Raw genomic sequence first — 26,657 nt, forward strand, 5'->3', positions numbered from 1 at the left:
CGCATGAGGCTTCGCACTAGTATAGGCCATGCTGTGATTTTCCTCCCGCGAGCGGAAAATCGCAGTTGATTTCGCTCGTGGGCAGGGAAAAGCATTTTGCATAGCATGTCTATGAGCAGTATTTGGTGCGGGATCCGGAGGCGAACGCTCGCTCCGGATCCCGCAGTGCAAATACGCCAGTGTGTATTGGGCTTAGAAGTGAGAGGAGTGCAGGTCTCCCATGTGGTGAGTGGCTGGGTTGCAGCTGTAACCTCTGTGCCTCCCATAGCTACTCCACTGCTCCCATGTGTAGCACCAAATTAAATGGGTAACTTCTGCTGCGCATCAGCGCCAAACTTTGCAGCAATTGCATTTTGTTGTGTATTTCTGTAAGCGCAGCAAATCAGCCAGGTGTGAACACACCCGACTGAAGCCCCTGCTATAGGAATCACTCCAGTGGAAGAAGAACCAACATTCCTCATGACCAGCAGATGGCGCCGACGAGCCAGCGAGCCCCTGACAAGGAGGAGGAGGAGTTCTCCGCACATGTGCAGAAGTAGTCGCGCCGCACTCGGCACACTCTGCCACAGCAGCTCCCCGCGTAGCACCGAGCACCATGCCGGTCACCGAGAAGGACCTGGCGGAGGACGCCCCCTGGAAGAAGATCCAGCAGAACACCTTCACCCGCTGGTGTAACGAGCACCTCAAGTGTGTGAACAAGAGGATCGGCAACCTGCAGACCGACCTGAGCGATGGACTGCGGCTGATCGCCCTGCTGGAGGTGCTGAGCCAGAAGAGGATGTACCGCAAGTACCACCAGAGACCTACCTTCAGCCAGATGCAGCTGGAGAACGTGTCCGTGGCCCTGGAGTTCCTGGAGAAGGAGAACATCAAGCTGGTGTCCATAGGTACGAATGAATGGGAGATGCCACTCCAATGACACTTTGGCCATTCATTTTTGCGCTGCCTTTACTCTTACCTGAAGGGGTTAAGTAGGAAGATTGAGATGAAATCACCAAAACTTTTTGTTCAGTTATCAACAAGGGGGGTCACTTTGTAAAAAAAGTAGGGTTTTATCTTCTGCATCATGTCGGTGTACTCGGGTAGTCACCTGGACAGGTGTGCATGGCAGGCCTGACTGCACACCTGTCTCCTGTTCTGTTCCACTTCTTCTGTGTAATCTGTTTGTTTTCACACTCTTCCCTGCTGGGAATTATAAGAAAACCCACAAGTATCTACCTTTTTTTTTGGTTGGGTTCTCCTGTATGCTTGTGTGTGCACCCACACGGTGTGCAGGTGAGGCAGGGTGCGGCCTGTGTGCAAAGACAGAGGAGAAGTACGCGGCAGGTGCTGCTGTAGGAAAGCTTGGAAGAATGTTAAAGGCAAAGTGTGCTTTTAAGTACGCAAGTGCGATATCGAGTCAAGAAACGCAGATGACTATTGTAATTGCAAACCTGCAATTAAAAAAAATTGTAATTTTTGAAAAACTTTTTGGGATGTGTTTAGCAGAAAAATTCATGCGCAATGCAACTTTTTCTTCTTGCCTGCCATAGGAAATAACTGGCAATCCTCTAAACCGCCATTGCCCAATAGATGAATCCCTTTGTCTTATCCCTTACCATCTGTCCGAGAGAACAATAGTTAATATGAATTATATCATTTAAATTGGCTGGTCGTTTTCTCACATGATATCTGACCAAATCGCAATCGGTCAGAAACCGGGAGTGAAAATCGTGAATACACCCTTAAGACCATACTTGCAGAGGTGAGCGCGATGTCGCTCCAAGAAACTCGGACTAGCAGTGCACTTTCTAACGTGCCCTTTGATTTTTTTTTTTAATTTTTTTTTGCCCCCCCCCCCCCCGCTCCGCGACTGCAATGTACTTTACGACTTAAAAACAGAGAGAATTTCTATTGCACTTTTTTTTTTGTTTCTGTTTAAGTAGGAAACATAAAAAATCGTATTCTCATGAAAAGAACTGCATGCGAGCATGATGCGACTGAATTTGCACTTGCATTAAAAGAAATAGCAGGTATGCAAGTGCAATAGCGGTCCTGTGTAAGTGAGTGGTCACAAAGTGTGTGCAAGAAAAAATAATGCTTGTGTGTGAACAGTCAGTGTTTCCAAAACTTTTTGAAGTTTTGGGGCTTATTCACATAAATGTGTTAATATCATGGTCGGCATCTGTTGGTGGATATTTAAAGTAACATTGCAATTACACTTATTCACAATCACAAATGTAGCAACGTTTAACTTGACACTTTGAAGGTCTGTGCTGCAGTCTGTATTTGCATCCTTTTTTTTAAATTTGTTTTTTCAATAGCTTTTGTTGTGTTAACTCATTGCAGCAAGTTTTGACACAAGTTACTCTGCTGTATCTGTGTGCTCACGTTCAGGCGCTCTCTGCTGTACTTAACAGACTGCAGTTTTCTTCAGTTTACCTATTTAAAAGACATGCAAATCGCTGTTTTGCTTCCTAGACCAACATTTTAAATCATGTTTGGAATACCATAAATCCACAGACCGAAGCAAAGTGGGCATAAAAAGCTGCACTGTAGAATGTGATGCGTCATGACTTGGTGAAGGGTTACACAGTAAAACCTCCCAACTCTGCCGAAGTTCAACATGACAACCTTGTGAATGATGGCAAAAAAATTGGCCTACATCGTTGTGACCAATCAGAGTAAGACTGGGCTCTCCACTTCACTACTGTTTTTTGAGGAGAGAGTAACAGTTTTTTTTTTTTTTTTTTTTCTTTTGACGCCCCCCCCCCCCCCCCTCTTTGATTTCAATGGGGTTTAAAAAAACAAAAAAACACCCTCCATTCCATCAGGTTTATTTTTTGGTACAGATAAACAGTGCTGCAGACTGCGTTACCTTTACCCTTAGGCTGGGTTCACACATGGCGGATGTGCCGTGGAAATTCCGTCCCGAACTTCGCCGCGGCAAATCCGCCTGCGGCGGCTAATCCCGGGATTAGCCAGCCATGTGGACAAGACTTCTCAGAAATCTTGTCCACACAGGACGGCAAATCCGCCGCAGCAAAGCCAGCAGAAGCCGACACTGCAGCGTGAATTAGCCGGCCGCAGCATGCTCATTCTTTTTCTTCCTCCGCTGCGACCGCGCTCTCCTCTATGGGAGTGCTGGCCGCAGCGGAAGAGCGAGCGGCCGGGCCGCTTCAAAACCCGCGGCTAAGTGCCACGGGTTTTGAAGCAGCTCCTCTCCCAGAGGAAATCTCGCGTTTTTTTTTTTTTGCTGCGGCCAAACTGCGAGATTTCCGCCGGGAAGGCTTAGTGTCTCTCCTTCAGATACGAAGCAGATAAACCCTGAACTGGTGTGAGAGACCTAAAGCTTACCTGCACGCGGGTGAGCCCAAGATCGGGCCAAGAAACTCTCTAGTATCGCGCTCGCTACCGTGTTGTGAGGTGTTTTTTTTTTTGTTTTTGTTTTTGTTTTTTTTTGTTTGTTTTTTTTAGTGAAATGCCTCCCATCACTTCAGTAAAGTAGTGATCCTCTGGCACGGCTGAAAACCACATTGGAGGATCAGTATTGTTCAACTGTCCCACTGAAACCAACGGGTGACTCAAAAAGATAGGACATGCGTCTCACAACGCACAAATCTCACGCGAGATTCTTGGCCTTGTGAAATAAAGCCTAAAACAAAGTTCCTTCTGTGAACGGGTGTCGGCGGCACACTCCTCATAGCCACAAATTGAAGTGTTGTATGAACTAACAGTGGATCCTAAGGTCGGCTTCGCACAACTGTTTGTAGCGTATTTGCACACACAACTTGTGCGCAATATGCAATAAATAGAACCCAAGTGCGTATTATGTGTGCGCAAATGCATCGGGGAAAAAAACATGTTCTATTTTACAGTGCGCTTGCGCAGGTAAATGGGACATATGGAATGAATTGGCCATTTCAATGGTTTGGACTGCAGTTGTTGTATTATTTTTTTCTTTGCATGTGTGAAATACAGTAAAAACGCTGCAGATGCTTGGTGTAAACGTTCATACTCCTATGAGTCCAGCTTAAAGGGATATAGTAGTATGGGAACACAACTATGGTGACACTGAAACAAATGAGATGAATGGAGAGGTGGCCAGACGTGAGCATTACGGTTCCGTTATTTTCGGTGAACTGCCGGAGGTTGCTGGGTAATTGTACTGCACAACCTCCTGCATTCCTAGGCTGCCTTCATATCGTTCTTGCCATTGAAGCTGCAATTCTTAGATTTGTGTGTTTCATGTGCGTCAACATTGTAAGTGTATTCCATTGATTTTAAATGGGAAGCATCACATCGCATGGCATGTAAGGTCCTACTGAAAACAATGAGAGGTGCATTCCAAAAGATGGAACATCCTGGATCCCCCCCCCCCCACCACTCCTTGCAGCATCGTTCATGTGAATAAATCCATTTAATAGATTTTATTTCATATTCACGCAGGTTTTGTGCGCATCGCACCACACAACTGTGATGATTGACATGAATGGAGCACTATGGCACACACGTCATCACTTTTCTATTCATTTCTCCCAATTGATGGATGTCACAGCAGTCTGATATCCACCGATCAGATACTCATCCCTTTCCTGTGGGTAGGGGGAAGTTAACTTCTTGGGACAAGCCCCTTATAGGGTGCTACATACACATGACAGATGTGCAGGGTTCCCAGCTCCACCATTGACCCCCTACTTCAGGGTCCGTGCCCTGCTTCTCTACACTCTCTTCTGCTGGATCGGTGTTAGCAGAGCATGTAATGTGAGCAGTTGCTGTAGGCCTACTGGACTTTGCTCTGCACAATGTGGGTGTAGAAACGAGCCGCTGCTACCGTACAGCACTGTTCACTGCTAAGGTGAAGCGATCTCATGACACAATGGCGCATGCCTTCCCTGAAATCACTTTTTACAACTGTACTACTGGTGGAAACAAAAGGAAAACTCTGTAAGAATGCTTCCTTTCAGCCAGCTGTATGCGGCATCTCACAACTCTGGGGCTTAGTTACTAAAAAAGTCTAAGAGTGCAAACTTGGGGTTCGGTTACAGAAGCCAAGTTCTCTGTTTTGTATAGGCAGATAAATCGTTGGCTCGTTGAAACGAAGAATCGTTCAGTCATTCCCATCACTGTACAAGTGACTGGCTGAGCGCTGTGTAAACCGAACAAGCCAACGATTACTTATACGCCTCCGTAAAATGAAGAGTGAACACTTTATCATTCAGTCTAAATGCAGCCGACAACCCAGTGATGAATGACTCGTTTGTTTGAACAACTTTTTTTATTTTATGTTTTTTGAACACTAATCGTTCCATGTGAAAGGGTCTTTAGGCCTCTTATGGCACAATTGTGCAAATAAGGCTACATTCACACAGGCGAGCGCAATATCTGGCTGAGCTTTTCAGTCTGGTTTTACACTCGCCAACATAGGAAAAAAGATCCCCGCCACTGAGGGCTAAAATGAATTCAATCAAAGGAAAAAAGAACACTCATCAACCTGCATTTTTACCTGCGGATGCGAGGCGTTGTTCATGCAGAAGTGCCTTGTTTGACACATCATTGTGTTTAATGCACGTTAGAGGATCACAAGTGTTTCCTATTGATTTTAGTGGGACACTCGCATGCACATCACATCATGCAATGGCTTTAAGGTCCCATTGAAAGCAATGGGCAAGGCATTCCGAGGAACACAAAAAAATGGGACATTCAGCAACTCGTTTACAACTCGCTTTACACAGTGATGTCAGCTTTGAGCGATCATTTTGCATAAACTATTAAATAGCTACTTACGAGCAATTAAGTGTGCAAATAAAGCCATCGCTGAATGCAGTTAATAGCCCAAGGGCTCTCATCTGCATTCGGTTTCTTTGTTCTCCAACGGGAAACAATGCTATCAGCACTCCCCGTGGACAACTGATAGGGCTGAATGACTATTTTTAGTTGGGCCTGAATTTAACGATCAGCTAGCAATGCACGGAAAGTGCGCGATGGTCATGCGTTTAGACAGTGATCACTCAAGCGATCGCTTTTTAGTGATTTGAGCGATCATCGCTCCGTGTAAATGGGCTTTAAATTTTTGCGCGGTCAGTGTTCTCTGCCGGCCAGTAGTGAGTGCAGCATTGCTGATGCAGAAGTGGCATTACCTGATTAGCAGACCTGTGCTCCCTACAGGCCAGTGGGTGCTGGGGAGCGCTGACAGCGCAAAGGCTTCAGAGGTGAGGAGCGCTGGATGTTCTGAAATCGGCTGTGGATATGCAGTTTATTTTGAGTCAAAATTCACCCAGTGGAGTGGATTTTAACGGTTTTGAATCCGGAAGTGCTGCGGAATTTGCTGTAGAAATTCTGCAGCGTTTCTGCTTGATGTAAACGTACCCTAAGACTACCTTCATACAGGTAAGAGCGATATTGTGCTTGTCAACTTGTGTTTTACCCATGGATGCAAAGCGTTTTTCATACGGCGTCCCATTAAAATGAATGGGTCATGTGTTCCGAGGGATGCAAAAAAAAAATTGGTCATGCAGCGTATTTTTTTTTTCTTTTCTTTACCGTACAACTATGAACTCAATTTAAAAGAATGGAGTTCGTAGTTGCACGTCTCGCAACGCACAAAACGTGTGTGAGATTCATGTTTGTGTGCACATAGCCTTGGGCATCAAAACTCTCCATGGTGAATAGACACTCGCTGTTACTAAATTGGTAAGACGAGTTAAAGCCCATATTATAATATTGGACGTATCAGCGGACATTTGCAAATGGGCCCTGGAGGGAACCTTGGCTTAAGCTGTTAATGGAAAACCTTATTTTGCCTTTTACACTGAGCTAATTAACTGGATGATATGACATGTTGTGATGTCACCGGTCCTGGCGTGACGTCACTGCTGCAGTCCCAGGGCTGCCTGACCTGTTTTCTGATGTTGGCTGAATCCTAAGTACTTCTAAACTTGTTCTCGTTCAGGGTCCCACCAAATGTCACTGTGTTCCTAAACATGACACTGTACAAGCAGTTCTTCCTCTTGTCACTGGTAAAATGTAACTAATGTTGGGGAAATATTTGAACTTAGAAATTCCTAACATACCAACAACTCTCCCGCAGCGACACAATGTAACGAACGACACTTTATAGTGCTACTGTGTAAACTGCTGCTTCTGCTTTTAGGCTTGAGAAACTTATGAAGTTTAACAAAACTTATTTTACATTTCGTATAACGTTTTTTTTTTTCCCATTTTTTCCTGACATCCCAGTACACAGAAAGATGGTACATTGTATGTCGGTCATGGGCACCTGTGACTCCTACTGCACTGGTAGGAAAAACTTAAAGGGTCACCATAAGATTTTTCTTTTTACCCTGGCACATACTGTAAGGTATTAAGCAAAGAAAAATGCCTAGATTTGCTTTTTAAGATCCCTCTAGCTGATGCACCTCATTTGGTCCCAGAAGTTTATACAATGGTGATGTACCATTTATTGGTCATGTGACCACTGTAGTCAGGTGTGCATCAACAACACATGACCACTGAGGTCAATGACTGGCTGCAGTGGTCTCCTGAATGATGGCATCATCACTGCAGGATTTTTCAGAACTGGTGTGGTGAGAATTGAGTGATTCCACTGTAGCACCGGGACATTAAAATGGTGAGAACTAGTGGGTCCTCTCCCCCTTTTATTTTATAGCCTTATCTGCCCTTTGCTGGGGTTAAAAAAAAACAAAAAAAAAACTGACCTTGGGAACGGCTGACCTTTAAATATGTCTGGGGAGCCTCCTGAATCTACTCAAAAGATGAGTGGCAGTTGCTAAGGGTCTTTTGGGGTTGTCGCTCCTCTGCTTCTGCACAGGAGCAATAATGATTTAGTGAATGGGGGCGGAGTGAACAGGAGATCGCTTCCGACCGCACGCCATTCCCAGTAAACAGGCAGTAGTTTATAAATGAAGAACTGCCTGTTTACTGGGCCGATTTCTCACTTGACTTTTATGCCTGCAGACACTGAGCATCGAATGATAAAGTGAAATAATTATTCGTTTTTTCAGTCGCTGGCGGCGTTGATCACTGGATCAGGGGAAACAAAGCTAACATTCTGTGTAAAAGGGCCCTTGCTGTGATCTCCCAAGCCAATAAGGGAGCTTAAATACCTCTGCAGCGCCACCTATTGGAAAGTAGCATTCCTGCAAGTCCATGTTAGACTATACAAGTCTAACATTGACTTGCAGGAATGCTGCCCTGCAATAGGCGGTGGTGCTGCAGAGGTATTGTTCTATCTCCATTATTTGCATATTACCCAGAGGAACATGCATGGCCTTAAGTCTCCTCACCTACTCACCTTCTAGGTGCTCTCCCTAAAGAGAAACAATGGCGTTCCTGACTCCCGTTCCTGTCAAGACACAGGTGTACTTCTCATGGGAGCGCTAAACACATCGCAATCACGTCATGCAATTTGTGTGTGTGATACGTTTTTAATGTAGGTTTCTCTGGGGACAACATGGGGTTGGGGAAGGGGGGAGGCAGGAAGTGCTGAGCAGGAACAAAACGGGCCTTTTTTTAAAAAACGCGCATGAAAATGGCAACACAATAGGACTCTATTATTGTGTGTTAGTTACATGGTAAAATAAAAAGCGCTGTCTGTGCATATTATACGCCATGTAGATACGAGACTATGAATGCATAAGTGAAAACCGATGTGCTTTTCATTGGATCCATTCACCACGTATTATACGCATGTACTTAATGTGTGATTACATTATGCTTGTGTCACCCTGCCCTTTCACTGATTAAAATTGTAATCTTTGTGTGGAAAAGGGTCACAAAAGTTTCCCATAGACTTTAGTGGGATAAATTGCATTGCACTCGCATGCATATCGCATGGTATACCAGTGCTGCAAACGTTTATCTTCAAAAAAGTCACTCCTGCGATTAAATCCATCCAATAGAGTGAATTTAATGTGTGCCTGGCACAAAACTGGTTTGTGTGAATAAGCCACTAATCGGGATGAGTTGCAATACCAGATGCAACCCACAGAAACCAGAGCAGAACTTCACTTTTTTGCTTGGTGCTAGTTAACTGACACATCATCATGATGGGCGAATATAGTAGGGAAACTAGACTTCAGATTTCACGCTGAAGAAACATTTATAACAAACTAAACGCGGGAAAGATCCTTTCTGTGCAGTCGTCCTACGTCCCGGGACAGCAGATGGATTACTGTTTCCGGTCTTCGGAAAATAGTCATTAGTCACAGGCTTGTCTATGTGGAATTTAACATTTTCTCCTAAATCTGTGTATATAGTGTTTGTTTTTGATAAACACCCACAATAATTGCTATGGAGACCTGCGAGGAGGCGAGAGCCGCCTGCAACCAACCTGCCAGGCTGCAGTAAATCCAAATATTTTCTCAATACAAAGACTGGAACTTCCAATCGGTTGTTTATGAAAGGAAATGCATAAGAAATGTCCAACGTGATTCTGGTGTCTGTACAGTTCTTATGAGGTAAAAGTGATTGTTGTATTACGGATTGGATCGCTAATAATGTGGGACAGTTTATAAAATAAGAATACGAGAAGGATTGGTTTACACGCAGTGGAATCGTTGCCGGACTTCTGCTGCGGACTGCAGAATATAGGTGGGGTGTAACAAACCCTGTTCACTCTCTGCAGAGGAAAATGATTGTCACTGATATTCAAATCCGTGGAATGTTGTCGTAGAAAAGCGACGGATTTCATTCATTGCACGGAGTAAAATTACCTGAATCTGTAACAAAGGTGTGTGGATTTTGTTGTGGAAATCTTCTGCTAGAACTTTTAAAGTCCTTTTAATTCAGAATGAACAGAAACAAACAGGTTCCAAATGTATCTGATTGTCGTAATGTATGACCGTATTCTGGGCTGTGTGCTCTCCATGCTTATCAGTGGACGGCACTATCTTATGCCTATGAGGACAGGCACATTAGTGTGTTTTCCCGCAGACCAATGGTCCAGATGGCACGTCCTATTGTCCGTTTCACAGAGTACACGTCGGTCTACTGCCTCTGTGTAAACCGGACAACACACGGACTTGTCGGATGCGAGTTACACCGGAGGCTTTCAGGCACAACTCGCACTCATGGCTACAATGCAACTAGCGTTAGGCTGCCCTCACACCGCTTTATACCATGATTAGCACAGCATTACACCACCATTGATCTCAATGGGCCTCGCAGACTAGAGCTCAAACAGAGCGTTTCGAACACCGTAATTTTGTATTTATTTTTTTTTAAACACCCCTCATCATCTATAACAGTAATAGTTAAATGATGTAAGAAGGCATTAGAAAACTCCATTAAATGCCACTGCGTTTTCTGAACGCTTGTGTGGGACCAGCCTTAGTGTTACATGTGTGTATAACTCTGTGGTATACGAATGCCATCCCAATATAGTGGGACCATCTGTACATTGTAGTGCAGCAGGCCATAATGGAAAACCTTCACCTGATGTATGTAACTATAAGGATCTACAATGACTTTATATCCCCAGTTTAGACTGAATACCTTCAACATGTCTATTGAACCTAAAGGAAGGGTCAGAATTCCAAAATAAAATGGACTGTAAGGGTGCCTGCACACGAACAGAATTTCAAGCGCGTGATTTTAGGCACATAATCCGCCCCAGACCGCAGCCAATATACTCCTATGAGGATCCGCAGTTGTCCCCAGACGGACGGATGTGTATCGCGTTTTTTCACGCGCGTGAAAAAATCTGCGACCTGTTCTAATTTTGGTCGGATCATGCGCGTGAAGCCTCCAATACAAGTGAATGGGTGCGTTTTTTCACGCAGTACATCCGCAGTGCAGCTGCGGATGGAGTCACTGGTTGCTATGACTACAGGAAGTAGGCATGGTAGGAGGCGTCCCAACACACAGCACAGAGCTTCACAGGCACATTTCAACTGCAGATCTGTCCTTTCAGTCCCCTCATCTACCAGAGAGCAGCCAGCAGACACCAGCCTGCCACAAGCCATAATGATCGACATGGGGAAACTTGTGGCAATCATGCAGGACTTCCCCAGCCTATGGGACAGTAACTCCCCAGAATACCTCGAAAAGAACAGAAAGGAACAATTCTGGCGTCTACTGTCCGCGCAGGTTTATGGGGATGCGTGGACGAACGCAGTAGAAGCAGAACAGAAGAACTTGCGTGAGTATTCGCTATTGCGTCAAATGTACTTTTTTTTTCATTTTAACCCCTTAGTGGCCAAGCAGTTTTACTTTTGTTTTTATTGTGCTTTTTTCCATCCCCACTTTTAACCCCTTAGTGACGGAGCTTTTTTTCTTTTTTCCTTTTTTTCCCCCTACTCCCTAAAAAATCGTAGTTCCTTTATTTATCCATCAACGTCGCTGTATAAGGGCTTGTTATTTTTTTGTGGGACGAGTTGTATTTTGCAATGGCACTATTTATTGTACCATATAATTTACTGAAAAACCTTTAAAAATTGTAATCGGAGAGAAAAAAAAAGACTTTCCACCATCTTTCGGTGCATCCTGTTTCTGCAGCGCGCAAAGTGCAACAAAAACGTCCCGATATTTTTATTCTATGGGTCAGTACGATTACTACGTTACCAAACTTATATAGTATTTTTATATTACGTCTGAAAAAAGTGACATGGATCAACCATGCCCACAAAGACATCTGCTCACCGGGTGAAAGCATGTTGCCAGAATAATTTAACGGTGCTCGCACAAGCAAGAGGGACAAAACGGAGTCTGGGTGTTGGTTTTTAAGCTGTTTTCCAGGGAATGGGCAGTTCTCTAGGGGTTGGGTTTACAATAAGGGTGTCTTCCGGATTTTTCTGCGCGTTTTTTTCTGCAACACATCCGCGTATATCCGCGCGTGATTTTTCACGCATCCGCACCTATCCGCAAGCACATTTAGGTACCATACGCGCGTGAAAATCCGCTAGTGGAATCCGGAACGCTCGTGTGCAGGCGGCCTAACTTAGTGACTGACAGATCCTAGTTGCCTGACCCTGGAGGTCCCTTCCAACTCTACCACTCTGATTCTAGTAGCATAATACACATGCCAAATAAGACAACGAAGCAAGTAACTGGAGACCTAACACTAAAGCCTACGCTGCACTGTCTAGGGAATTCATATAAAAAGTCATGTTTTGGAACCTTCATGGACACCCGTATGGTTAAGGAGTTGTTCCAAGTCTCCCTTCCCCTGACGTGTATCATTGACTAGCTTCTCTGCCAGGAATGATCTCACCTAAACTCTGTTCTCCTCATAAACATGAGCTGCAGGGTGTGGTAGGTGAAGTATTTCACTGACAGAAACCTTTTAACATTTTGCTTCTGAAAAACAACTTCCCTTTTTCTTGTGTCTGGAGAAGACCCAGTTGTCTTCACACCCTTATTACTAAGTAAGAAGAAAAACCCGGGAATCTCTTGGTCCGTTGGAGCATGCCGAACTGGTGATTAATGGGCCATTCCCTGATATACAAGGGCAAATCAAACTAGACAGGACTGGTTCTGGGAAACGGCGGGCGTGTTTGTTTTCATTGCCAATGCCATTATAATGGGTTGGGTAAATTCACCAGGCTAATCATAAAGCAAATGTAGCGCCCCCTACTTCCACATACAGAAGTTATGGACTTTCCATCCTTGACGTAGAATTTACTTGATAGATCTGACTAGTGTAAATAATAGAATCGTTTTGTGCCCTTTATTCCATCGGTCCTGAGAAACGCCAAATCTGTTACTGATTGGATAATTGTGTGTCTGAATTGAACTTTACGAATATATTCAGTAAATTCCCTATCCAGCATTAGTGGGCTTATACAGTACCTTGTGACTTAAGGGCTACAGATTATCTGTAAAAACAGGGCCCACCTATTAACGAAGAGCCCAATATCACAAATATTCATCAATGTACGTGTTTTTTTTTTTTTGTTTTGTTTTTTTCCCCTCCTTCTGATAAGGCTGTTTACATGGGTGAGTGTAATGCAGCCTAGTGGACATGTGACTTACGTTGCACTTGTTTGCTTGCGGGGGTTTGAGTAGTGTAGAAAATCAGTGAGTTGGTTGGCTCCTACTTTCCAAATATTTACGGCTTATGTTGGGAAGATTATGGCTGGGTTCACATAGGGCGGATTTGCTGCGGTTTTTCTGTTGCGGTTTTGCCGCAGAAGAACTGCTTCTGTGGCAAAGCCGCTTCAAAGGTTAATTTGGGCTTGCAGATTTTGCTGTGGCTTTTCGTGCTGAAAAATCCGCAAGCGTGTTTTTTTTTTTTGTTTGTTTTTTTTCCCCCGCAGCACCTTTTTACTTTTTGTCGTGTATTTGGTGCGGTTTTGGCTGCGTCCATAGAGGTCTATGGACAAAAAAGCGCTGCGGAAAAGTCCAAAGAATGAACATGCTGCATCTTTTAAAACCGCGACGCAGTTGCTTTTCCGCACTGCGGCTGTGCGGAAAAAATCCGTCCTGTGAGAACAGCTTTTTGGCAAATCTCATTTGTGCTGCATTGCACTGCAAACGCAGCGGTTTTGCCGCAGTGCAGATATGCAGCGGCAAAACCGTAGCAAATCCGCCCTGTGTGAACCCAGCCTAAAGGGGTTCTCCGTTCCAAAATAAGGTTTTAAAATCAGTTAAAATAAGACTGTGTGCTTGCCCTCCTCAGACCCGGCAATCTATTGCTGCCGCCCAGTGGTTCACCCGACAGTGGAAGTCATGTGACAGCGATCACATCCTGGGCATCATGATGCCGGGACTTATGAATAGTGATGCTGTGGCTTCTGACTGGCAGGTGGCGGTTACTACTTTCTGCAGAGACCGGGTGAATCACGGGGGTGAGGAGGGCAAGTACCCATTTGTCTTTAACTGATTTGGTCTGGCTTTTAAACCTTCAGCTGTAACCAGGCAGCTCCTTTAAACTATTGTCTTGATGGTGGCTCTGTGCCACTGGGACTAGTCAAGGGTAACTTCTCCTAAGGCCGCTCATCATTCCTTGCTGCAGTTTTTGTCTTTTTAGCCATGCGACAACTGCATTATTTGAGATCCAACTTTTGAGAGAAGTGTTGCTCCGCCGTGGTGGTTCCTTGCCTCCTCTTATGTCATCCAGAATAAGGTGTTAACCTGCACCAAGTCTAATTACAACAACTCTAGTAATATGATGACTTCATACGAATTTATGTGGAACTCGAAAGATTTCACTAACCTTGAAGCAAATCGTACTTTGTAGACAGGCGCATCTGATATATGGTATGTGCCCTTAAATTACTGCATCCAGATGGTTTTCCTGTAAAACTCTGCTGAACTATTATAATTCTTAAGTAAGGAAGTTGTCGGCGACGTCTTAACATGATATTCCAGGTGTAAATCAATATTCTATGCAGACTGCTTCCTGCCTCTACGAGAGCAGCAAAAATGTAACATTTGATCTGAAGTCATTTCCATCTGTCTTATTCAACATTTTGGGACTAAAATACTAATTACCTGTTTTCCTGGATAAGTAGATAGTTTTTCTCAAATAACTAAGTCTATCTTTTGACTGACTGATTTGGTTCTCTATCCACTATTGCATGTCTAAGTGGCAGGCGTATAATACTCTGCAGGGCCATAAAGGAACCCAAGGTAACCTCTAAAGCCTTTGTTTCCCAACTCCAGTCCTGAAGGCACCCCAGTAGTTCGTATCTTCAGGATTTTCTCAGTGATGTAATTATGGTCGGTGCCTCAGATATTTCCACAAATGTTCTTACTATAGGATATTCTGAAAACATGACCTCTTGGGGAAACGCTACTGAGCAATTAAAGGCCTTTCTCACGTTGGCTAATGTTAGTATTCATGAGTCCACAATCTGAATGACGCTGAACTACAATGGTGTGTATGCCAGGATTTCAAGCAGAGGCCGTCTGATCTTCAAGACAAAATTTGCTAAAGATCACCTGGACAAACCAGAAAACTAGAACGATATTTTGTCGACAGGTGAGCTCAAAAAGCACCTTTTGTCTCTAAGTTTTTTGTTTGAAACAGAAACCCAGCACGCTCGCAAAAAAACTCCTACCATCTGTGATGGTCTGCCATGGTTTGGACCTGTTTAGCTGCATCTGGCCAGGACTGCTAGCCATCATTGCATTATACCAGCAAATTCCAAAAGAACCTGTCGGGGCATCTGTCCGTGAGCTGACTCTCAAAGAGAACATTGGTCATGCAGTGGGACAATGACCCAAGGCGCACAAGTCGTTCTACAAAAAAAGCTAAAAATTTTGGAAAGCCAGTCTTGACCTTAATCCAATAGAAATGTTGTGGAAGGACCTGAAGTGAGCAGTTCATGGGAGGAAACCCACCAACATAACGGCTGCAGCGGTTTGGGATGGAGAAATGGGCTAACGTTCCTCCAAGCTGATGTGCAGGACTAATCAACAGCTGCCAGAAACCTTTTGATGCAGTTATTGCGGCACAAGATGAGCACACCAGATACTAGAAGCAAAGGTTCAGACATGTGATATTGAATCATCTTCTGCAAATGACCTAATCTGATATTTTTGACTCGCTTGTTTTGGTTTAGCTTTTTATCTACTTTTTAGGACTTGTGTGAAAACCTGATGTAGTTTTAGGTTAAGTATAGGCAGAAATATTAAATTTTTGAAGGATTCAAAAACTTTCAAGCAGCGCTGTATACTAGGCACCACTGCTATAAAATGTTTGGCACTGTGCTCTGTATGCTGCAAAGAGGGCACAGTGCTCAAACTGCTGATTGGCAGGGGTCCTAAATGGCAGACCTCCACATCTGATACTAATGACTTATGCCCAGTTTGTCTAATTCATGGTAAGGGAACCTCTGAAGGAGAAATGGGGTTATCTACTGTGTGCAACCCTTTTTATGTTAGAATTGTCCAAAAAGCTGGTTCTAAGGTGTTCTGGGCCTCCATGGATCCGCTGTAATCTGTGCAAGAACCCAGAAGCAAATATTGCCTTCTCCTAAAGCACCATCACAGGCCAAGCATGGCTTCTGCTGCCAAAATCGGGTGTCTTCTGAAGTGGAAGAATGCTTTGTGGACTTTTCCACTGCAAAAAATCAACACCAAATAAATGTGTGAACTTTAGAAGTGATGCATTATCTTCTGCGTTGGTATAAAAAAGGGGAAAAATGTGAATTATTTTGCAGTATTGAATGTTGGGAGAAAAGTGGTGACCAGCATTCACTGGAAATCACAACCCGATGAGACCTTGAGAGCCTGTTCTCTAAGTAATAGTCCCCAGCTCCTCAGTACTTGGAAAGTGTCCACTCTAACTTGGATTTGGCTACATTGGAATCTTCTTAGTCATCGAGGGATCAAAGTTTCTATTGTTACAGACATTCAGTGATGTGGTCAACATGTGTTTTCCTAGAGCTAAATGTTCATCTTTTTTAATGGCTCCTAACATTGCCAGACTTCCTATTTTATCAAGAGAATATGATGACTCGCTCGTTCTCTCCCTCTCGCCGCCCCCCCCCCGAAAAAAAATTGAAAACCCCAGAAAGCAGGGGCCGTTGTGATGTCATCGTATACTACAGTCTAATAACCAGGTCCTTTAATCAGCTAATTATGGTTTGAGTGGTTTAGTATGCGAATTTTGGAGACTGCAATGAAACGTCTGCCATGTGCGATTTGTTGATGTTTTCGACACCGATGTGATGACTTGTGAGGGCTGTGTCTTATCTGCTGTTGTGGAATTACATCTCCCAGACTCCTGGACACAGATTAATCACAGCAGGCTTATTTCCGACTTTATTTTTTTGTTCTTTTCTTTGTCTCCACCCCCATCTTCCCAGGCTTGCTGCATTTTGGGGAAAAGGGGGGGGGGGGGACACTTTAGGCCAAAAGCAAAATTGCAAAAAGATTTAAATGGCACTATTTTGACCTGCAGCTAACATTTGGCTGTGGGGGTACTTTGTAGTAGTTTTACTTATTTTTTAACTGTCTGGCCCGCTGCCAGACTTTCAGCTCCTCATTTCGAGTGAGAAGTGTAATAGGAGGCATCTTTACTTCTGATTTCAGTGTGAGTGAAACCACCCACTACACTGAGCTGACAAGGTGTCCGAGAATCAGCTGATCGGTGGGGATCCTGAGCTGTGGACTGCCATTGATCAACTACTTGTGACCTATCCTGGAGATAAGTAATTGTAAAAGCTCAGAATACCCCTTTAATGCATCTTACTAGGGATGTAGGCTCTCCTGGCTGTGGACCTTCAGGGACTACCCCTAATGGTTATGTAATCCACCCATGTATCGTCCAACTATGATGTATGTTCCCCTCAACTACGGTCAAAGCAGTCCTGCGGATTACTCCATACTTTTGGGTCAGAAATTCATGAACCCTTGACACACAGTGAAAAGCTCCTAAATGAGATACCAGAGCTGGGGTGTAGACTGAGGAAATCGAAGTGATGAGTAAAGGTGCCCATTCAGGGGCATTTAAGGCTTCCCACCCACCTTTCTTAATACTAGATGGCTGTGTGGGTGAATTTCCTTACTGCTGCAGGATGTAGGGTCCTGGGAAGGGCGTTGGGTGGATGGCTTAGTCTGTGGCATATGCTGTCTGGTTTCAGCACTTTAGTAGTGTTATACCACACAGCTATTTTTGAGTCTGTGCTACAACCATTCACAAAACACCTTTTTCTCCTGTATCCCCAGGAGGGAGTATGTGTAGCGCACAGTATGGGGTGTTCAGATGATTAGTACTCTGTATAGAAGGCACTGAGGACTTCCGTAGTTTCAGGCCAGATCTTAAATCCATACTGCTCCCATCTATTTAGTGAACTTGTTTGACTCTTCTCATGTACGAGAAACTCGGGCCGTATAATACTGTGCTAACAATCTGTCATAAAAATCACATTTCCTTGACGGTGATCTGTTTCCCAAATGTACAAAACAGAAATCTGCGCAAAGTGCTTGTCTGTGCAGGAGACGTAGACATTTGTTCAGCCGTCTTGTTTAGCCAGCAGACTCTTCTTTAGTTCTATTTAATAGACTGGTGTGCAGTATATGTGGTGTGAATGGAATGAAGGAGTAATACAGATCTATTGATTTTATAGTTCCTGATGCATTTAATCTAAATGTTATATGCCAGCTTTTGGTTAGCTTGTAGCTTGGGTTATTCTACCGGGTGTTTCAAAATTTGAAAACTGTTAGGCATATGCTGATTATTTTGCATATATAGGATGTGGGGGACGTAGAATGCGTTTTAGGCTATGCCGCCAAAATGATGGCCATTTTGAATGCAGTTATCTTGAATTTCTTTTTCCAATGGGAAGGTATGTGTGTGCTATATCGCCAGAGAAACAATGGTGTGCTTAATTTTAACATGACTTTATTCGATCTCATGTTAACAGTGATTCTTTCCTACAGGCAATGGGAATAATGGCGTTATCTGGAGTAGAGTGTTGAGATCGTCCTGTCAGATGTTGCAGCATCTGCTGTTTGTAAGAGTGCCACTTTATCCATAGAGCATGTGCTGTAAGAGGCACGACTAACGCCACATTCTTGAGGCAGATCACAAGTGCTACAATGTGGGCTCTTACTGAATTGAGCCCCGTGTGGCACAGAGTGTTAAAGGTGTTGTCTTGCGTCGAAACGGCTTTTGGTTTTTTTTCCCCATAGGCCCCCCGTTCGGCGCAGGACAACCCCAAAGGATGTGTTAAAAGAAGAAAAAAAAAATTATTACTTGCCCAAATCCCCATTCTGCGACGTCTTCCTTCTTCCTTCACCAAGATGGCCGCCAGGATCTTCACCCACGATGCACCGCGTGTCTTCTCCCATGGTGCACCGTGGGCTCTGTGCGGTCCATTGCCAATTCCAGCCTCCTGATTGGCTGGAAGCGGCACACGTGACGGAGCTACGAGGACCAGCTCTCTGGCACAAGCGGCCCCACTCACCAGGAAGAAGACCGCACAGCGCAAGCGCGTCTAAAAAAGCAAGAAGACATCAGAATTAGACGGATCCATGGTGACGGGGACGCCAGCACCGGAGGGGGTAAGTGAATAACTTCTGTATGGCTCATATTTAATGCACGATGTACATTACAAAGTGCATTAATATGGCCATACAGAAGTGTATAACCCCACTTGCTGCCGTGAGACAACCCCTTTAAGGCAACAGGGATGCAGTCCTAAGCTCTCATTCGCAACAAAGGGTTGCAGGTTCAATCTCTGCTTGGTTTCAGGTAGCCGGCTCAAGGTTGACTTTGCCCTTCCATCCTTCCGAGATTGGAAAAATGAGGGGGGGGGGGGGGGTGAAAGATGACCGGGGAAGGCAATTGCAAAAATCACTGTTCACTTGAGAACAAATAACTTTATGTTAAAGTAAAGCCCACCATTGTGTTTTGGGTGAAATTCGCTGCTGGTTTGATATGACATGCCTCCCTATTTTGAAAAATTCAGTTGAACGCAATATGTTGAAATGTAAAAGGGCTGTGACCAGCATGGTAGTGGAACGGGTCCCCCTTCCCTCCTTCCCCCTGCAGCTTGTATTGTAAACTGAATCCCAATCTGCCAAACTGTTATCATCCTATATGGGTGTTTCCATACTGTTGAGACACCCTGTACTATCTGCTTTTCCCTATATCTTCATCTTTTATTACCCAAATTGCTTGTTCCAGCACATCTTGGCCGCGTCTAACTACTTTATCAGGTCCCAGAAACTCCCTTTTGTATTGTAATCAACTTATTTTACAGTATGTAATATATATAAAACCATCATTAGTGACTTACACTGCACTGAAGCATTTCAATGACTTCCTTACAAGTCTGCTCTTGTCATGAGAGGTTTTACCAGCAAACTTTCCAATATGCTTGAATTGGGAAGCTGAGGGGCTTTCCTGGGTGTCTGTCTGCAAGTTCTGATGGGTTTAATGACTTAGTCAGCGATCTCGCGTGATGCGGTCTCATTATCCCAATGTCTTGCAGACAGTCTACGGTGGCATTACTTAATTAGTTGCCAGGGGTTATGTGCAGCTATTTGCAGCATTCATTAGGCTTTATAGCATCTCGTATAGTATTACAAGCAGTCGTGTGTAGAACAGAAGGTACGTGTATGTGATGATACTGGGAAACTCCTTGTAATCCAGAATTAACGGGATCTGAACAGAGCTAGCCTTCTGTAATATTGGTCTGTCATGGGAAATGATACATTCTAAGGCTGGGTTTCCACGGGATGGAACGGTCGTGGAATGTCCACAGCGAGTCCGCATGGAATTTCTGTGAGATTTCCACAACGGGAAAGCTTCAAAGCATCTCTTCCACCTGTGTTCCGCAGCGGAAATCTCTTCCCATAGAGGTCCGCAAGTATTCGCGGCAAGGCTGCCCCTATTATTGAGCAATCTTGTTCCGGAATTGCCTAGTCATTCCTGTGCCCAGTCGGTTAAACATGGCTTCTTGGGAAAACTCTTCTCCTCCTCCCCTTCTTCCCCCGCTATTTCCTCTTCCTCCTCCTCTAAGGATTTGGAGTAAATTATGTTTACATTTGTTTAGTTTGGTTGTCTTATCTGTAAGATGTCAAACAATCAGCTCACCAGCTGGATAATGGCGTCTCCTGGAGCATGTATAATATCCATCCTGTTTAGAGGGGGGTGAGAGGGAACAAATAGATTTGAAAGCATAGTAGACTCTTCAAAACGTGAAGATCCAACAAAGTACTGCATGGCATAGATGTTATGGATGGGAAATGCTTCTAGTTGACCTTAAAGGGGTTGTCCCGCGGCAGCAAGTGGGTCTATACACTTCTGTATGGCCATATTAATGCACTTTGTAATATACATTGTGCATTAATTATGAGCCATACAGAAGTTATAAAAAGTTTTATACTTACCTGCTCCGTTGCTGGCGTCCTCGTCTCCATGGTGCCGACTAATTTTCGGCCTCCGATGGCCAAATTAGCCGCGCTTGCGCAGTCCGGGTCTTCTCCTGTCTTCTATGGAGCCGCTTGTGCAGAATGCAGGCTCCGTGTAGCTCCGCCCCGTCACGTGCCGATTCCAGCCAATCAGGAGGCTGGAATCGGCAATGGACCGCACAGAAGAGCTGCGGTCCACGGAGACAGAGGATCCCGGCGGCCATCTTCAGCGGTAAGTATTGAAGTCACCGGAGCGCGGGGATTAAGGTAAGCGCTCCGGTAAGCTTTCTTTACCTCCCTGCATCGGGGTTGTCTCGCGCCGACCGGGGGGGGGGGGGGGGGGGTTGAAAAAAAAAACCCGTTTCGGCGCGGGACAACCCCTTTAACTAGGGTGTCATATGCTTGATAATGTGTAACCCCCATAGTCCCTTTCCAGTTTCAGTTGGCATTGGAACACATTGCTAGCTGTAACCAAACCCAATTCCCTCTATAATATAAAACTATCCATTCTGTTAACTTTAAACCTATTAATGTTGATTCTCATACACCTTTTTAATCTGCTCAAATGTTAGTTTGTTTTCCTCTAAGTCCTAATAAAACTTATCGAAGATCCCATCTTGTGCGGTACGTTGGTCTTCATCCTGAGTTTCCCACGTTCCGCAACACAACAGCGCACATTAATCTTTTGCCGGCAGGGTGAAAAGCAAGTCGAATCCTTGCCAAGAGGTGCCCAAAAAGACCTTGTGATTTTTCTGCTTTCTGGCCAGAAGTGAGAAATGCTTCTGAATGTTCCTTGTTACCGGGTTAGCCTTATGAAATCATATGAGCGGAGATTCTCATGTCTCAACGTCTTGTAAAATTTCAACTCATTAACACAAATGTCAAACAAATTTACGGCAATCCCCTTACACAGTGATTCACTTGGATTAAGACTACAGGGATGGTTAGTACATTGCTGGCTGGAACAAGCAGGACATTTATCAACTTGTATCGCACAATAGAAGTTGTATTTATTTTAGATCAGTTCACATCAAATTAGATTTACTTGTATGTCCTTTTTGTAGTTTCACAGATGACTACTACATAAATTTAGTGTGAATTTAAGGAGCCAACTGGACTGCTCTAGTTTGATAGTAGGGAAGTAATAACTCCCACAGAACTCAATGGAGAACAAACTTCTAAATTTCTATGGCCTTTTGCTACCTGGCATTTCTTCAGCTACATCTAATCTGTTCTAGAATGATTTGAATTTGAAGGTATAACTTATCACCAGTATCGTTAAAACCCTTTATGCTCAAGGTTATTTAAAACATTAGAAGGCTGTTTTTTGCAAGCTAATCACAAGTGGAAGCAGGGGGCATAACTATAGGGGATGCGGCTGCTGCTTGGCCCAGGAGCCTAAGGGCTCATGCCCACGGCTGACACGGGATGCACTGATTGCGGACTATCACTCGCGCGCGCCCCCCACGGTTTCCAAGGCTATATTGATGGAGATCTCCCGTGGTGTAAATCCGTGGGAAATAGAGCATGCCACATTTTTTACCTTTCTTGTAAATCTGCGGTAAAATAACGCTTTTTTGCAATGCAGACATGCAATTGGCTTCAATAGAACTTAATGGCTGCGTTATTTCCCTGTGGATTTGCACCGTGGGAACTGTGGTGCAAATCCATTCATGGGTATTAGCTCTTAGGGGTCCATAAGGCTTCTCTTCTCCATATATAGAGCCCAGTACTTTGAATAAAGCATTATAGTTAGGGGCTCTAGAACAAATTTTGCATTGGGGCCCAGAAGCTTCAAGTTACTGCTCTGAGTGGAAGGGTCCATGTGGTGGACCAAACTAGCTTGGTTCTCCATTACACAGTTAAAATAAATCCTTTATTTAACTGCACTAAATGGGAACCTGGAACTTACAGCGTTATCAAATACTTGGACACTGTGTCCAAAAAAAACTGTGTGTGTGTGTGGCCATTGGTTTACTCTTGTTCCATAAAACGTGACTCCAACCCTTAGAGTCCTTTTGGCAGCTTTCTAATCATCTCTCACTTGTCCTAGGTTTGTTTGGGTCTTGGAACTCCCATTGATGTCCTTGAAGAGAAGTTGTTTCTGGATTACCCATTTTACAAAATAAGCTTTAAGAAATGGCTTGGGGTTCTGGAGTTTTATTGAAGTGGCCTTTTGTTAAATATGTTGAACTACACAAGTTTTAAGTTTCCATCTTTGCATAAACTTAGGGTTGTATCAGAGTTAAAGTCTATCTGCAAGATAGAAGATGACCGTCTGCTCGCTGAGACCCGTACCAGTCCAGAAAACTCTCCTTGCCCACAGTGATGACAGGTTGAATGAAGCCATGGCTGCACATTGCAACTGCTGTTCTAGTCATTTCAATGGGACTGACAGAATTAGCCAATGCTTGGACTTGGTATTTATGGCGGTCCTATTGTAAATTAAGCGGTCTGCACTTGCGTGGCCATGACTTTTTATTAAATCTGACGTGACTGGAGGGTTTAGTTACTACTTAAAGATTTGCCTGCAGGTGCAGTTGTCAGAAAATACTGCAATACTTGCCCAGCCTCAGGCGCTGGCAAGCCAGTGCTGCAGCCCTCTTCTCCACTTGGTTTCTGATCGTAGTGAAAGTCTGGTGACTGCCTGCCAATCAAAGGCCAGTCTCACAACTCGTACTGCTGGCATTGGTACTCCCTGGGTAACATGATGCTAGCCAATGTGAATGGTGATGCTGTGACCTCTGATTGGCAGGCGGTGGTCACCTGGCTTCCGCTGTCATCAAAAACCTGAATGAACAGCGGGGATGGATCGCTGGGTCTGAGAATGAGTTAGTATGGCTGTATTTTTCTCACATCTGCACCTGCCATTAAGTTTAAAGTAAAAAGTAACTTGTCAACCCCTTTTAAAAGGCCATGCAATGTTCCTCTAGGAGTTTTGGTATGCAATTGGGGGGTGGTAATACAATGTCTTGGCAGCGCCACCTTCCCAGAGTAGCGCTGCATGGTCAGAAGTCTCCTCACGCCTACTATAAGGTCTCCATATGGAGAGACTATACCCTTCTTGACCAACCTCAAAGACCTCCACTCAGGCCAGTCAAATACCACTTGTAACAGTGAAGGGCTAAAACCCTGAAACTGCCCATCTATACATGGTTAGGACCCTGATTAGGCCATGACGGGATATCACCAGTGATATTCCGCCGCGGGGGATGAGGGCGGGGTGCTGACAGGTCTTGGAGGTGAGCCTATCTTAACGGGCCACTGCAGAAAATCGCGGAATGTTGCGATTTAGATCCTGGGAGTGGAAAATTGCTAGAATTCTCCTCTTGTGGACTCCGACGCTGTGATTTCCATAGCAATCCTATGGAAAGGTTCACACAGCGGGTACGCCAGCGGCTCATCGCCCATGGACATGCAGCCTTATAGTTTCCTTCTGGAGATGCCTCTGGTTTTGGTTTACATTCTCAGGCATATTGCAACACCTGCTAAAAAGTTGGACAATGACTAGGAACATTATCTTCTAACAGGTGGTGCTGCCGAGGCGTTGTGACACCTCCAGGGGGTGCTGCCGAGGCGTTGTGACACCTCCCTGAAATCCTGGCATGCATGGGCAAACTTCTGCCGATGACCTTGCCTATAGCCTGGTATGTGGCCTTCATATGAGATCTTCTTGAACCTTCAGCTGTTTGTCATTGACTCTAAGTAGGACCTCCTTTGTTTGTATGGTGGGAGTGATCGTCGATAAAGGCTTTTGGCACACCCTATGTCGCTGGCACAGAAACTGCAATAATTTTCTCAATGACTTTGATAAACTGCATTCCAGTTACGCCTTTCAAGAGCAAACAGCAAAAATGTGTCATGTTGGGTGTAATGTGCAACAGAAAACCATTTCTGTCATCCTAACCTTTTTCTTTTTCCCCTTTTTAATAGATTAGAACCTACCATTTTAGTAATAAAAACCCCTTAGTAACGGTCTCTGATTGGACCTCATGAATGGGCTTTAAATTTGTACATCTGGTTAAGGGTGAAGTCACACGAACGTATATCTGCTCGGTTTTCACGCCGAGCCGATATACGTTGTCCTCGTGTGCGGGGGTGGGGGGGGAGAGGATGGAAGAGCCAAGTGCCGGAAATGAGCTCCCGCCTCCTCTCTGCCCCTCTGCACTATTTGTAATGGGAAGAGGTGGGACGGGGGCAGGGCTAAGTTACGGGAATTAGACCCGCCCCCACCTCTCCCCATTGCAAATAGTGCAGAGGGGCAGAGAGGAGGCAAAGGGGGGCGGGAGCTCAGTCCCCCCCCCCCCCCCCCCCTGCACACTAGGACAACGTATATCGGCTCGGCGTGAAAACCGAGCCGATATACGTTCGTGTGACTTCACCCTAAGGCGGTGGCTTTGCTGTCTGACAGCCAGGCTCCTGCTATAACTGCCAAGAGGGGAGGAACTTCGGATTCTAACAGTTTAGCCCCTTACATGCCACCATCAGTAGCAACATGATGACAGGGAAAAGGCTACTTTTGTGACCCACTGGCACCCCTGAATGTGATCGCAAGGTACAAAGTCCTCCATGTCTTCTATGTAACTTAGCCTATTAAAATGGTGTAATTCCTGACATTTCTGCAACCAATAGATTCTGTGGACTTGTGAACTCGCTGTACATTGCTGTGAACTCTCCCTAGAATAGTCTGTATAAGAGTTGTAAAGGAATAAAACATGGCTGCTTTTTCAGAAAAATACATTACCTATCCTGTCTGTTTGGTCTTGTAGTTAATGAAACTGAGCTGCAATACCACTTGCAGCCTATGGGCTGGTGTGGCACTGTTCTGGAATAGAAGAACCATGGCAACCAATCAAAGCTCAGCTTTCTTATGCTCCTGTGTTAAAACAAAAGCTGGGCTCTGATTGGTTGCTAGAGAACACTGTATTTTAGACTATTTAATAAATCTGCCACTAGATTCTTTAGACTCTTGAGAAACCCCTGTAAAGGGAAGTTAAAGGAGATGTCCCGCGCCGAAACGGGTTTTTTTTTTTTTTAAACCCCCCCCCCCCCCCCGTTCGGCGCGAGACAACCCCGATGCAGGGGTTAAAAAAACCACCCGCACAGCGCTTACCTGAATCCCGGCGGTCCGGCGTCTTCATACTCACCTTCTGAAGATGGCCGCCGGGATCCTCTGCCTCCGTGGACCGCAGCTCTTCTGTGCGGTCCACTGCCGATTCCAGCCTCCTGATTGGCTGGAATCGGCACGTGACGGGGCGGAGCTACACGGAGCCGCTCTCGGCTCCATAGAAGACTGCTGAAGACCCGGACTGCGCAAGCGCGGCTAATTTGGCCATCGGAGGCCAAAAATTAGTCGGCTCCATGGGAACGAGGACGCCAGCAACGGAGCAGGTAAGTAAAAAACTTTTTATAACTTCTGTATGGCTCATAATTAATGCACAATGTATATTACAAAGTGCATTATTATGGCCATACAGAAGTGTATAGACCCACTTGCTGCCTCGGGACATCTCCTTTAACACGTAGCAGATTTTGGTGTGGATCCACATCAAAGCCTGCATCACTTTATGTGGATGTTGCCACAGTTTTTCCTTCTGGAAAATCTGCACCAATTCCGTTACATGTAAACCTAACCTTAAGCCCACAAAAATGGCGTTTAGATACAATACAATTCTAGAATTTTTTTTCCGACTGAGTACATCAAAGTACCTACCCCAAAAATAAGCCCTAGCATTTTTTTTCAGGATACCTGAGGGTGCTTGAAATATAAACCCTATTCCAAAAATATACCCAAGTTACAATTTAAAAAAAAGTGTGTTTAAAAAAACAAAACAAAAAAACACCTTTTT

The 26,657-nt window shown here is 44.7% G+C and overlaps 1 protein-coding gene across 14 annotated transcripts in view; it reads left to right on the plus strand.

The window, feature by feature from the left end:
• The first annotated feature begins 548 nt into the window (after window positions 1-548).
• The window catches only part of FLNB (filamin B), a 190,117-nt gene continuing 164,008 nt past the window's right edge, over window positions 549-26,657 (plus strand). For 13 of the 14 annotated variants that reach the window (XM_066596588.1, XM_066596587.1, XM_066596575.1 and 10 more), the window contains exon 1: window positions 549-887. In XM_066596588.1, the coding sequence (XP_066452685.1) occupies window positions 596-887 (292 nt within the window). In that variant the 5' untranslated portion in view covers window positions 549-595. The remainder of the gene's footprint in view (window positions 888-26,657) is intronic. The other variant, XM_066596586.1, reaches the window with a different exon arrangement.

This window comes from Eleutherodactylus coqui, chromosome 3 (genome assembly GCF_035609145.1).
Source record: "Eleutherodactylus coqui strain aEleCoq1 chromosome 3, aEleCoq1.hap1, whole genome shotgun sequence".
Classification (NCBI taxonomy): domain Eukaryota; kingdom Metazoa; phylum Chordata; class Amphibia; order Anura; family Eleutherodactylidae; genus Eleutherodactylus; species Eleutherodactylus coqui.